The sequence below is a fragment of the Asterias rubens genome, chromosome 11 (assembly GCF_902459465.1).
Source record: "Asterias rubens chromosome 11, eAstRub1.3, whole genome shotgun sequence".
NCBI classification, from domain to species: domain Eukaryota; kingdom Metazoa; phylum Echinodermata; class Asteroidea; order Forcipulatida; family Asteriidae; genus Asterias; species Asterias rubens.
The window spans coordinates 12260579-12276200 of NC_047072.1; the positions used below are offsets into that span (position 1 = coordinate 12260579).

General features: G+C 38.7%; 1 protein-coding gene across 1 annotated transcript; it reads left to right on the top strand.

The window, feature by feature from the left end:
• The first annotated feature begins 12371 nt into the window (after positions 1-12371).
• LOC117296717 (substance-K receptor-like) lies at positions 12372-13535 on the top strand. The gene has a single exon (XM_033779760.1). It carries the CDS (start codon positions 12372-12374, stop codon positions 13533-13535), a length of 1164 nt encoding a protein of 387 aa, XP_033635651.1.
• The last annotated feature ends 2087 nt before the right edge of the window (positions 13536-15622 follow it).

The following is a 15622-nucleotide window of genomic DNA, read 5'->3' on the forward strand; positions in this document are numbered from 1 at the left end:
CAGGATGTCCAAAATGTTCACGTATAACAATACATTTTCCATGTTAATGGTAGCAGGGTAGCCAAAACAGACTTGCATATCGCCCCTTTGGCTTATTCTGAAAACTGAGTGAAAAATAGCGGCCTGCATTGCCGCCCGAGCACACTTGCAGACACAATAATCCAGTTTCACTTAAAACTGTGTTTAAAATATTTTATCACAACTCGGTGAACGTTATCATCACATTCGCCATCTTGGATGTAAGAGTCCTAAATTACATGCAGATTATAATTTGAGAGTAATGTTTTCTATTCAAACCACTTCCAAATTCAACCGAAATGTCTGTTTGGGGGCGACCCATTACTCATAATGCAGTGTGTTTCCATAAATGGAAGACGTAGATAAATGTTTCAATTGGTATAGTTTTGTCAATCGTTCAAAATCTTGTTGCCTTTAAACCTTGACTCATTTAAGTACTAGTAGGTATAAATTTAAAAATTGTGGTTTTAATTTCTGCTCTTCCAAACATGCAAACTGCATACTTCATTTCATTGTTACTTTTCTGTTAACCAATTATCATAGCTCAGTGCGTATCTACGGTCCCACAGCCGCCATCTTTGATTATACGTACGTGAGCCTAAATCACAATGCAGACTAAAAAAGAGTGGAATATTTTCCATTCAAATCACTTTCAAGTTCATGAATAACCGGAATGTAGGTTTGGGGGCGAGCAATTACTCACTGTGGGGTGTTTCCAAAGAACTCCGGCCCTGTATAAATGCATTGTGGCGGGAAAACCCTTAAAGGCACTGGACACGTTTGGTAAATACTCGAACTATTATAAACATAACAAATTACTTGGTAACGAGCAATGGAGAGCTGTTGATAGTAAAAAGCATTGTGAGAAACTGATCTCTCTGAAGTAACGTAGCTTCTGAGAAAGGGGTACTCTCTCATGGCAATCTGAGAAAGACTTTAGGCCAGAGTTATTTTCTCAGGCGTCTGAAAGCACACAATGTGTGCAACAAGTGTGTTTTTCTTTCGTTATTTTTGTGCAACTTCGATGTGACCGATTGAGCCCAAATGTTCACAGATTTGTTATTGTATGCCTATGTTGGGATACACCAAAAGACATGCTGGTCTTTGACACTTACCAAACGTGTACATGCCTTTAAAAACCAGTGTACTGTGACGTCATCAATGTGAGACAATTGTTCTGTAAGAGAATATGCATTTCACTTTATCATTGATTTTTTTAAAGAAGTTATTTGTCTGTAAATCGTATTGTGTTTAGTGTGCATACCAACTAGAGAATAACAATCACCTCTAATAAGATTATAGGAAACTATACAGATTAATTTGTCATGAAATCTGTGCACGTTATTAAGTTTTTTGTATATATCGAGTGCAGCAAACGGTTGTTATTCGAGTTGTCTTCAAATACTATTTTCACGATTTATGCAGGAGTTCAAATGGTTTGTCATGGGGGCTTGGTATAATGGTATGCGTTTTACAAAAGTCAGCTTTGGGGCGAGATTTTTCTCGCTTGTTTACCATTTACAATGTATATTGTTATCGAACATAAAATGTATATAACTCGCTCAACATAGGCTACTTCATATTTCAGCCTGCATTTTACAATCTTGCCCCCTGCAGTGCTAGTGATCCACAATTTTGGTTTTGAAAATAGACGCCTATTGTAATCTTTGAACAACAAAACATGTTAATGGGGGAGGGGGTTCTTTAATCTTCAAATTAGGCGAAGCAATAATATCAGACATTTTCCAACAAATTGTTTTTAAAAATATTCTTAAATTGCAAAGCATCCTTACATTGCTTAAAATGTTCTTTCAATGAAAATATTTTCAATGAAGCTAAGTGTTTTTTTTTAAAGTTTTCCAGCCAATAAAAACACATGTATCACTCATTTCGGTCAAGTTCGTTTGATTTTTTTCTTAGTTGAATTTCATTGGCATTCAACAGTCATAGACCCCTAATGTATAAAACTCAAATTCAACATTTTAGCAATTCACAAGTGAGTTTTCAGATAGCACCTGTTTAAATTGTGTGCATTCCTTGCCTCGATTCTTATTTCTAAATGTGAAGAAAAATGTTTTAGACCTATTACAATGAAATTAGTGTTGGGTAATGTTGTTTAAAATTAGCATATAAAGTAATTTAATATTTTTGTAAGAATGAAATGTTGTTTAAAGTTTGCACTAAAGTTTGTACCTGGACATGTACATGTACATTGCAAAAAGTTCAAAAAAAAAGTGGTGGAATTTATTTTTTTAAGCAGTCAAACTTTCTTGTTACGTGTAAAGGTTTTTTACCCCAAAGATTATATTTTGCGATCGCGATGGAGTGATTTTGCTGGAGAAACTAGGTGAGGCTTGGGGTTGGCCAAAGGCATATCCAGACAATTCCATGGAGGACACTTTTTTTATGGGGTTGGGATGCGTGGGCTGTTTTTATCTTATCGAACCATACATTAGTGAGTCTTTTTGTTGACCGCATTTAGGGGGCAAGAGGGCACTGGATGAGAGGGCAATGGGGGCAAGAGTTAAGAGCGCAAGGGTTCTGATGTTGGTCTCTGCCCCTACCCCTGTTCCACCCGGGGCATGGTTATAGTTTTGAGACTGGGTGTGCCTTAAACATTTAAATTGAGCTGGTCTTAATGAAACGTATATTGATTGTATGATGTTTGTATACGTGTTTGGTAATAATAAATCTCGGCAGATGTAAAGCTTACAATTCAGTGAGTGTTGTTTTTAAAGGTAAACATATGAACACTTTTTGAAGACATGGTACGCGCAGGTTCGAACATGTTTTGGGGACAATTTAATTGTTCACGAACGTTACTTTAACGTATGCACACATATCACCTCGGACCAATCAAAACACAGATATGGAAAGCTTACGCCACTGCACGGTTATCCAATGAAATCCTTTTATCCATAAGAATTGGTAGTTCTGTAAAAAACAATACCTGTCTTTATCTTTGCGGGTAAAGACAGGGGCACAGTCTACACTATAGGATCTGACCCATGACCCGGAATAAATAGAGTCCGTCCTCTCAAATTCGAATACATCCGCGTAGGAAGCTCTACTCGTGTGCGCAAGACCACTAAAATTGCAGCTAGTCAGCGGATCATAATCCAATGTTAATAATTAATGTTTAAAGGCACTGGACACTGTTGGTAGTTACTCAAAATAATTGTAAGCATGACAACTTTCTTGAAAAAGATCAATTATTGAGAGCTGTTGATAAAATAAAACATTGTGACTCTTTCTCTACAGAGCAGCGCACGTCCCGAGTATTCGTGACAATAATATAATGCCATCGCGCCCTCTCGTGTCAAGGGTCTCAATTTAATTTCATTTTGGGGTCGGAATAATAATTCCGCTCGATGACGGTTCGCGAGACGCGTAAAAACAAAGTGAGCAATTTGACGATCGTCACCAGAATCTCAAAGTCACGTGGTTGAATACTCAATCAATGTAAGTGCTACAACGGCTCTTCTTAAAGCCAAAACTCATCCTAAAATAGATTTATACAAAGTTGTACCCTCAAAGGTGTACCAGTTATGGTACAAAAGCGTCATCGCCTAGCGACAAAGTATGAAATAAAACTAACATGTAAAAAGTCCGTTTCAAAAGGTGGTCGCGTTTGTTAGATATCACCTAAAATCCCGAATGTCCAAGGAGAAAGAATTATCTTTAGTAAAAAACACATAATATACTACATGTATAAGGAACGCTTCTCAGATTTGGGGCCATAAAAACTGATGTCTTTTTATTTAACCAAATTACTTTGAAGTGAAATGTTTCTCAAAATTCTCATCGAAAGCTGCTGTACTTCGATGTAAAGTTGTTATTGCCAATTGTGACTACCAAACATATACACGCCCTATAAAGGCATTTGAGACCTTTGGTAATTGCGAAAGACAGCAGCATTCCAACATTTATGCCAACCAAAACTAATTTATGACTTGACTCACTTGGTCATCGAAGTTGCAAGTTAAAGATATGAAAGAAAAGACACCCTTGTTGCACAATATTGTTTGTGCTATTAGATGCCTAATGATGTCAGGCCTGAGTCTTTAAATATTTGTTTGACAAATTACTTCTTTCTTTAAACTATTTTACCTCGAAGGGAGCAGTTTCTACCATGTTTTATTCTGTCATTTGGTCGTCGAAGCTGCGTTGTCGAGATAATAATGGAAGAAGAAAAAACATAATTGTCACATGAAGTGCTTTCAGATGCTTGATTTCGGGACCTCAAAATCTAATTCTGATGTCTCGTAATCAAATTCGTGGAAAATTAATTCTTTCTGGAACACGACATTACTTTAGAGGGAGCCGTTTCTCACAAAGGTTTATACTATCAGCAGCTCTCCATTGCCTGTACCAAGTAAGTTTTTATGCTAACTAATATTTTTGAGTAATACCAAATAGTGTCCACTGCCTTTAAAGGCAGTGGACACTATTGGTAATTACTCAAAATAATTATTGGCATACAACCTTTCTTCGTGACGAGTAATGGGGAGGGGTTGATGGTATAAAACATTGTGAGAAACGGCTCCCTCTGAAGTGCCATAGTTTTCGAGAAAGAAATAATTTACCACGAATTTGATTTCGAGACCTCAGATTTAGAACCTGAGGTCTCGAAATCAACCTTCTAAACGCACACAACTTCGTGTGACAAGGGTTATTTTTCTTTCATTATTATCTCGCAACTTCGATGACCGATTGAGCTCAAATTTTCACATGTTTGTTATTTTATGCATATGATCAGATACACCAACTGTGAAGGCTAGTCTTTGACAATTACCAATAGTGTCCACTGTCTTTAAGGATTGATACTGGTTGACCATAACAACTTTAACCCGAGCGTCAAACCCAATCAAAGAATATACAAACAAATATTTTGTTTGAGAAGTGTGACCGACACACCTCGAGGGATTTGGGTTGAGACTACGATTTCATAGACCTTATCGCAAATACTAATGCGCAAGCGCAGACTGTTGAATGAGGTGCATTGTGGGATAGATATGGATCAATTTTGGATACCAGCAAGACCACAATGCACCTAATTCCAAGCTTTACGCGCGCGCCCCGGTATTTGCGAAAAGGTCTATGGATGGAATGCTCCATTGACTTTACCGGTTGATTAGGTCATTATATCTTGCTTGTATTAGCGCGAACCGTGCATTGTAAAAAAGAACGAAGAAAAACAAAAAATTAGCAGGTATGATCATGCCGACAGAGTGTCCTGACTCTATGGTTGGTTTGTATGGTTAAGTGGTATCCATGCAGGAAGATCCGGTGTAGATCGTGAACAAACAAAATGTCTATCTTAATCTTACAAAACATTTGTTTTCTTCTTCTTGGGAATGAAAGCAACTTTCAAGAATTAGCTCAAGCAAGCCGGTCTTTACCTCTCCGATTTAAAGGCAAAGAATTAGTATACATTTGGTTTTTGGAACCGTAATTCTTTTGTTTTAATCCTATTGACCCCTTGCACGCGCGTCACACGCGGCGACCAATGCCACGCTCACCATGTTAGTGGGCAGTTAGGTTTACGTGTATTAACGCCGCGTCGCCTAAAATGCACACTTTTTACTGCATAACGCGCAGCATAGAGTTATGAAAACGCACAGTAAAATTGCCCACCATGGCCCAATTTCATAGAGCTGCTTAAGCACAAAATTTTGCTTAAGCAAAAAAATCCTTGCTTAGTAAAATCAGATTACCGGCCAAGACTCCACTCAATTGTTATGCTAAGTAAACAACAGCTAAATACCAGTCACAAGCAATGTATATGGCATGACATTTTTGTCAGTAACAAGTGTAAAACAAGCGAGCTATTTTCGTGCTTCCATTGGACCCTTTCGGTTCAGAAAAAAAAAAGAAATTCACAGATTTACAAATAACTCACAGGGTTTACAGAAGGCAATGGTGAAAGACTTCTCTTGAAATATTATTCCATGAAATGCTTTACTTTTTGAGAAAACAGCAAAACAATATAAATTCTCGTTAACGAGAATTACGGATTTATTTTAAACACATGTCATGACACGGTGAAACGCGCGGAAACAAGGGTGGGTTTTTCCGTTGTTTTCTCCCGACTCCGATGACCGATTGAGCCTTTAAATGTTCACAGGTTTGTTATTTGATATAGAAGTTGTGGTACACAAAGTGTGGGCCTTGGACAACACTGTTTACCGAAAGGGTCCAATGGCTTTAAGCAGCTATGAAATTGGCCCCAGTATGGCGCATTCAAGATTTTTCTGCTGATGACGTCAGGTGAAATGGGTCAATACAAAACAAATGTAAAACCCACATTACATCTATATCTCACAAAACATTTTTTTCTTCTTCTTGGGAAGGAAAACACAAGCTCAAACTAGCCGGGTTTTTTTTACCTCGGCGTCATACACAAACGATTTAAAGGCAAAGTTTGAACCGTTTTTCCCCTAAACAACATACATCTAAATTATTTATATATACCTTACAAAACATTTTCTTCTTGGAAACGAAAACAACTCAAAAAAATAGCTCAAGCAAGCCAGTCTTTACCTCTTCGTCATACACAGACGATAGGCAAAATATACCTTTGGTTTTTGAAACCGTTTTTTGTTTTAATCATATACAAAATGTAAGAAAAACAAATGTCTATATCTTACAAAACATGTTCTTCTTTGGGAATGAACACAACTTTCAAGAATTAGCTAAAGCAAGCCGGTTTTTACCTTTGCGTCATACACAAACGATTTAAAGGCAGTGTATTTGTTTAACCGTTCGATGGTTTTAATAATTTTATAAGTATACAAGTAACATGTGGGAAAATTTTATTTCAAAAGGTGGTCACGTGTTTGAGATTTTGCCGCAAAAATCCGGAGCGAGTTTAACTCACGAGCCTCGAAGTGTGACGTCAGATGTTCACGTTAGTCGAGATCGTACACCGCTGGGAACGAGGTTGTCGGCATGGGGATTTAAAATTACCCACAGGCGTTTTGTTTTTCTTTTCATCAAAATTGCCAACCTCATAAACGTTCCAGCTGTTATTTTAAAGAATCGATTAAGAAAAACAAATTTCCACATGGAAAAGCACTACGAGTGCAATAAGTGGCAATTTTGATGTAGGCCTATACATAAAGAAATTGCTACCCGCAGAGAGCTGATCACGCAGGTTAATATTATGCAATGAACACAAAACCATCAAATTGCATTTGCTGTCAAGTTAATTATTAATCAGAAATGAGCAAACTTTAACACGAACGTCATATCACGATCCGTGCCTTCACCTATCCGCGTCGTTATTAAAAATGTAATGAGTCCTGACGGATGATGTATTTAAAAGGAACCACGTAAAGGGCACGAAGGTTTCACTTTTTCTGGATTTAAAGTCAACTCGAGGTTGGACACAATAATTATCTCAAGTGAAGGTGTCAGGAACATTTTTGGGCGCATGTCATTTTACTACCAGCTTAATTGCTGTTACAGGTATGTACCCGACACATTATTTTGTATGATAGTTTATTGCTTTATTTGCTATTGGTAGTTACTCAAAATAATTGTTAGAACAACAACTTACTTGGTAACGAGCAATGATGAGCTGTTGATAGTATTTTGTGAGAACAACTTAATTGTAAGCAAAACAACTTACTTGGTAACGAGCAATGATGAGCTGTTGATAGTATATTGTGAGAACAACTTAATTGTAAGCAAAACAACTTACTTGGTAACGAGCAATGATGAGCTGTTGATAGTATATTGTGAGAACAACTTAATTGTAAGCAAAACAACTTACTTGGTAACGAACAATGGAGAGCTGTTGATATTAACGTCTCCCTCTGAAGTAACGTAGTTTTTGAGAAAGAAGTAATTTCTCACCAAAATATTTGAATCGAATTCGAAACCTCAGCTAGGGTCTCGAATTCAACCATCTGAAAGCACACAACTTGTGCGACAAGGGTATTTTTTCTTCCATTACTCTCTTGCAATTTCGACGACCATTTGAGTTAAAAATGTCACAGGTGTGTTCTTTTATGCATAGTTGAGATACACCAAATGAGAAGACTTGACTTTGACAAACCAACTGACTGCCTTTAACGGCGCCGGCGTACATTGCCTATTAAAAACTGCTCGGGCTATAGTAAACACCATGCCCCTTCACTTTTGCCCTATGGGCTACTAAAAACTGTGCAACCTACTTGTTTAAAATGCTTATTTCTTCATTCACAGAGATGATTAATACATGTTTTAAATGTGTTAATTTACTTTTGAGTGTTTGAGTGTGACTTTATTTGCCTATTATCCGGTTGTGATTGCTAAAAACGGGGATACTAAAAACTTCCTGAGGGCAAGTAAAAACCCAGCCCGGTTGGCTACTTAACACAAAGCTTAAGAGCAAGGCCTGCTTAAAACATACCTGTTGCCCGAGACTCATTCCACTTGCTAAATGAAGACTAACAGTGGTACCCCATAATTCAACACAAAATGTAGTTGCATAAAACAAACACCTTGTGGTCTGACTGTGACCTATAATGTCGTGGCCGAGCGGTTATTAAAGAGCACCGAATGCAAACTCTGGTGTTTCTGATCAGCAGTGTGAATTCGAATCCCCCAGTCGGACACTTGTGTCGGACACTAATAACCATTGCTTCGTCCCTTGGATGGGACGTAAAGCCGTTGGTCCCATGTGTTGTGTATCGAACGTAAAATAACCCATTGCACTTATACAAGAGAAGGGGTTCGCCCAGTGTTCCTGGCTGTGGCTGCTGTAAGCGCCGTAGCACCTTGTAAACTCTTTTAAGGTGCTACATAATTCGGTCTCAGAATTCATAACTTCAATAACCTATCTTCTGTATGTTTGTATATACTAAGCGCATTGAGTACCTTAACGATAATTCTCAAATTGATTTGAATTTTATTTGTAAGCACGAGTTATCTTGCATCGTGTTTAAAAAGAGATACTGTCCTATATTTACTTGTTTCTCTAAACAAACTAACGACAATTCCCAAAGTTCACTGGAGTGACTGGCTGGCTTATCTACTATTCCAGTACCAATATTAACAGGTCATATTTAATTTAAGGTAATTAATTACCAATTGACGTAACATATCTGGTTTGATTTATGACATAAGGGGCTATTAGTGTAGGTACTCCACACATAACACCACTTGGTAATCAAACGGTACAATAAAAACGTACATGATCTCTTACTTATCGGTGAGCCATCACTAAGCATTCTGAGTGTTCTAGCCTTGGAGTACTCATCTATGCTCTTGTGGCAATAAGTCAGCACTGGAGATGCTAAGCAACCACTACATGTACAGCCGTGAGAAATTATTGTCCATTGCGGCCCCAAACCGTCACTTCTTTGACGTCTTGAAAACAACATCACCGCGCACACTGCAGTTATAATTAACTATTGGCATTAACATGAACTATAAAATAAGGTCAGTTTGTCAAAAGGTCTCGTAACTACTGGTGTCCTTGGAGACGACGTGGAATATTAAGATGGATTCAGAACTTTGTTTGCGCTTCGTGACGCAGCAGTGATGTATTCTTTTTATTTTGTTGAAATGGTTTTGATGCATTTTGTAGCAAGTTTTGGGCAATGACATAGATCCCTACTCACTGTGATTGAAAATCTGTGTAATAAAATTTACCGGTAGAAGTTTCAATCTTTAGTCGTTCGTCAAGTTCTTGATGGAAAAAAGGTGAAATCACTGTGCGATGTTTTCAGGGGAGACTGGTATTAAACCAGTACTGGTAATTACGTTGAACACTATTCTACACTAATTATTGTTGTCTCCTGAGACGAGAATTATTTTCGTGACAATGTTTTACTAATTTCTCAAAAACTACATCACCTCAGCAAGTAATATTTTAAGGGAAGCTTTATCATCATTAGCCTATTATCAAACCGTGTAAGTTTCATTTAAACTGTGGATATTGTGTTTTGTGTCCCACAAAAAGATGTGGTGTATTGACGAAATTGTTTAAAGACTCTGGACACTATTGGTAATTGACAAAGACCAGTCTTCTCACTTGGTGTATCTTAACATATACATAAAATAACAAACCTGTGAAAATTTGAGCTCAATTGATCGTTGAAGTTGCGAGATAATAATGATAGAAAAACACCCATGTCACACGAAGTTGTGTGCTTTCAGATGCTTGATTTCGAGACCTCAAATTCTAAATCTGAGGTTTCTGATCAGCAGAGTGTGGGTTCGAATTTCCAGCCGTGACACTGTGTCCTTGAGCAAGACACTTAACCATTGCTTCGTCCTTCGGATGGGACGTAAAGCCGTTGGTCCCATGTGTTGTGTAACGCATGTAAAAGAACCCAGTGCACTTATCGAAAAGAGAAAGGGTTCGCCCCGGTGTTCCTGGTTGTGGCTGCTTAATGCGCCGTAGCACCTTGTAAACCCTTATAAGGTGCTAAACAATTGGGTCCCAGAATTCATCACTGCAATTACTTATCTTTCTGAAAGTTTGTATATACTCAGCGCCTTGAGTACCTTGTTTGGTAGATACGTGCGCTATATAAGACTTCGATATTATTATTATATTATTATTAAATCAAATTCGTGAAAATTACTTCTTTCTCGAAAACTACGTTACTTCAGAGGGAGCTGTTTCTCACAATGTTTTATACTATCAACCTCTCCCCATTACTCGTTACCAAGTAAGGTTTTATGCTAATAATAATTGTGATCCACTGCCTTTAAAATAAGGTGTTGTACTGTGTTGAAAATATTTCTACAATATTTGCATTTAATTATACAGGCCCTGGCATGAACCTTTCAAACCGCAGAGGGAGAACAATCTGCTAACCAGAGGAAAAGTCTGAACACAAGGGCAAAGAACTTCGTGTGTCCATGAATGAAGTCAATGGCACCAAGGCAAAAACACTGTGTGTAATTTTTATTCGTTGTGCACCATTGACAAGAGTGATTGATATCATTGTGTGTGCTTAGCGAGTTCCGCACGTACTGAGAGAGCTATTGATGAACTACCCCATGTTAAGTCAATGGTTATCTACTGCTGATAGCAACATCAATTCGTGTTTCGCGCTCGAAGTGCTCTCGCCTATAAAGTGCTCATATTGTCTTTAATCCCCGCGAAGTGGTAAAGTGCTTCAATATTGTCTTTGCGATCAACACGTTGAGTATTAGGAGGGAAATGATAAAACAAAGAGTGCCACAATTAACTAATTTTCAAAGGAGTTTGATTTGAGAAAAGCTAAACATTGACACATTCGGTGTGAAGGGTCTGGATGACACAAACACTGCGTCTGCAGCAGAGCTACAAAGAAGATATAGACACGTAGGGGGTTAGTGTGTGTGTGGGTAGGTATCCACATTTAAACCAGTATACAGTGCTTACACACATCGGTGTATATGGGTAAAAACCAAAATTAATATTCTTTATCCCCGATGCAAATTTAACATCTATTACACATTTAAACCGGGAACCTATAACAAAAGGGACAATAGGTCCACGGTTGCTGTCACAAAGAAAAGCATTGTGGTCCACGGTTGCTATCACAAAGAGTTGAACAAAGGAGGGTGCACGATTGCAGGTGTTTACACACTCTTGTGTGCGGATGACAAATTAAACCAATCAGAATTGACAACTATTTGAAGCACAATGAAGTTATAGCTTGGTTTTCATAGAGCTCAAATTAACTCTGACTTCAAAAGGTACAAGACACTCTACTTGATGCTGGCTTCAGTATAACAATTAACAGTGTGGCAAAGCTGTCAGTTTTTTTTTTTTATCTGTGGATCGCCATTCGCAAAGGCAGTGGACCTAATTGGTAAATTAATAAGAAGGTCGCTACATGCAGAGAGGCAGTCGAAGGTACGAGTTGTAAATCTGAAAGGAGACTATTTCTGGAGACAATGGCTGACAAGGGCTCGTATATTTGATTTATTTATCAAAGGTTCAAACAATACTTGATTTATTTAGGTTGTATTCATAATATATAGCGGACGGAAATTATCACTTATTGTGTTGAACACTGCTCATGTTAATTTTATAAAGTTGCTTCCCGCTGTATGGCTTTCTCTTGTATATTTACACCGTTAGTATCCGTCAAATTCTCCGAAGAGCTAGCTATTAATTTGATAAACTTACTTCAAACAAAAACCTGAAGAGGGGTTTGGGGGCTTTGTCTCACGAGGCAACTTTTAATGGGAACTTGGCGGCAACCAACTGCAGTGCATGCTACCGAAGTACTTTGATAAGCCCATGAGTAATTTGTTTAAAAATTGTATTAAACATTATTTGAACATTCAAATGTGAATGCCCTTTCTTGTTGAAGATTGCCTGAAACTGGTTGCCAGTAATCTGCTCCGTTGGCCCTATGATGGAACCGCCAGTCAACTGCAGCTACCCTCACTTCACCGACCGTGTAATTCGTCCTGTAGGGGCGGAGTCCCTCCACCTCACCCTTGCGGCGATCGGGATCCTCGGCAACGGCCTCGTCTTTATTCTCTTCCTACGCCTGCCCATATTGCGAGTGAACACCACAAATATCTTCCTCTTCAACTTGGCAATCGCGGACTTCTGCAGCTCGGTGTTCCTGGCGATCCGGCCGTACGCATTCGCTCTCAATCCGGAGAATATAGTCTGGAACGAGTTAGTGTGTCGCTTCTTCAAGTCAGATTTCCCTCTCTGGACTTGCGTAACTGCCTCCATATACAACCTCCTCCTTGTGACGTTCGACCGGTACCTGTGCGTCGTCAAGCCGTTTATATACCGTCGATACTTCACTGTGCCGAGGATCCGACTAATGGTCGCACTCTGTTGGATCTTTTCCGCCATTTTGGAGACATTTTGTTTCTACAGCACTCGCGTGAACGCCTGCGGCCGTTGTGAGATTTACTGGTCTTCCGTCACATTACAGATTGTCTGTGCTTTCGGTGTGTTCTTCACCACCTATCTATTCCCGACAGTCGTCATGCTCTTCGTGTACGGGAGAATTGTAAAGACCCTAAAGGAGCGAGAGGAGGCTCTGAAGAACCATCAACAGAGGGCAGCAGCCGCTAGCCTACTCCGTACCCGTCGTAACATCGTCACCATGCTTCAGCTTCTAGTCCTCATGTTCGGTCTCCTCTGGGCTCCAAACCAGATCCTCTTTCTGGTCATCAGCTTTCCAGGCGTCACCGCTGACATCGAAAGCATTGGTTACACCATCCTCGTTGCAGTGGGATTCCTGAACTGTGTTGTAAACCCCTTCGTTTACGCCTTTAAAAACCCCAAGTTCAGGAAGGGGTTCATCACCGTTATCTGCTGCCGTCGTGGACACTCTATTTCCCCGTCTGATTTCAACGGCAGCGGCGGTGATGACTCTCTTACAGTGAACTCCAACAAAGTTACCGTCTCTGTAGTCAAACAAAGTGCTATCGTTGCGTCCCAGAAAGAATTTGCAGGGCAGTTGAACCACGTTCGTTTCGAAGACCAGATGGAAATACAGGGACGGCCCCCATCAGTTAAAACTGATAGAGCGTCTGACATTCTAGAAGAGTAGAAGATGCAAAACTGACATCACAAGTCTATAAACGGACATTGGAGCATGGACTTCCTTTAAACAATTACACAGCTCACACTTGAACACTTATAAATAACTTGGATATTTTAAGGGAACTTGTGTATCGTAGCGCGGTATACAAAAGTGTACAAATTGCTAATTTGCAGACGGCCGGGTCACAACGTGCATAGTTGCCGAGCGTCCATGCATGAGCCGTCGATTTTACCAAACTCATCCTAACTTAGGATTAATCCTAGGACCTGGGACGAGTTTAGTTTCCTGTTCGAAGACGTTGGACGCATTGAACCCGGGTTCCTCGTCCTATGTCGAGATATGATTATCGTTTCGTGACATCGGCTGCAGAGCATCTAGCTTAAGAGCAGCGTCATTAGAGTGTGGGTTCGAATCCCGGTCATGACGTTTGTTTTCTTGGGGAAGACACTTAGCTGTAATTGCATCGCATCAGAAGTAAATGGGCACCTGTGAGTACCCATTGATGAGGGGCAATTTCTGTTTGGCAAAAATAATAGTGCACACTTTCTTTTGTTCTGTTTCACTAAATTGATAAACTGATATACAGCAGTTTTTTGTTATTTCTTCATAATGTCATATAGTCACCGCCAGGGCCCAACATTTCATAAAACATGTTTATAAGGAGCCGTTTTGTGCTAACGGAGCAGAATTTCTAGTTCATAAAGCTGTTTACTGTAAGCAAGTATAAATGCTCGCTAACCCGTGGTAAGCACATTGGTGGCGCAACAACTAACGCAAATCTATGGTGAACGCGCATGCGCACCTAGACAATGTAGGCCTACTTGAGAAATCATGGTGAAATACGTTTTTTGCTTACGCACATTTTTATGTTACAGTAAGCACAAATATTTGTTTAGCGAAATTGGGTATGAGCTAGATTTCTGAAGCTCGTGACGGCATACCAAACCAGTGCTCTATAAATGTAGTGAACAGGCTGCTTCGTGAGAAATGTAATACCTCATTGCTTTATAGAAGTGTAAATTAATTTAAATTTACTTTACTTTTAAAACTATTGTCATCTACCGAAAATGTAAAAGTGTCTTTTTAAACGTTGTGTATTCACAATAAGAAAAGTGTGGTCAGTGACTATTTTCTATAAATGATAAATAAAAAATTATGTCATGAAATAAAATCAACATTGTAAAAACCAAATTTTAACAAACTATTAAGTTATATAACTATCTATTAATCAGGTGAAATTCTACAAACAGTGTAATTCAAGCTTTGAATTTAAAACTCATAAATTATTTGGAGTGTATTATTGGATCTGCTCGATCAATCGTCAAATCAAAATTATTTTCTTTGTAATGTTGTTGTTGTTGTTGTTGTTGTTGTTGTTGTGTTTGATGTTTTTGTTGTTGTGCAGAAAGATGATCATGTATTAAAACAAATATCCAGAGTAGGATAGTGGTGTCCAAGAATTTTGAGTCGTGGGGGGGGGGGGGTCAAACTTTGGGATTTGGCTTGGGACTGATTGCAGAATCAGCTGAGCTTGCTCAATCTCATCAGATATTCACGATGTCATTTAAATCTGCACAAGTTTAAATAATTTGTAATTAAATTGACATAGAAATACAGTCATTTAACTTCCACAATAATGGATGTATAGTCAATCATTAAAATACTACGTTATTTAGAGGGAGCCGTTTCTCAAAATGTTTTACACTCTCAACCGCTCCCCATTACTCATTACCAAGTAAGGTTTTATGCTAATCATTATTTTGAGTATTTACGAATGGTGTCCACCGCCTTTAACATATATTATTTTGTCATAGCTTTATACAAAAATATTAACTATTGTCGATCAACCTTTCTAATTGTACAGTCCTGACTAATTCATCAAGAGTGACATTAAACCAACCTAGTCTTTGATGACTTAAAGCTGCTGGTGTCAATATGAGTGATTATTTTATTTGATACATCACGGTCTGGTTCGTGTTGACGATCGAAGACCGTGCCAGGAATAACCCTCCCCGAACTCGTGCTCGTATGCTTTATAATATCTATGCTTTATGCCATCACCACTCACAACATAATGTCGTCTTTGGGTATGG

What these genes read in the sequence shown, in the direction of transcription:
- LOC117296717 (XM_033779760.1), top strand. Translation starts at nt 12,372, where the DNA reads ATGGAACCGCCAGTCAACTGCAGCTACCCTCACTTCACCGACCGTGTA.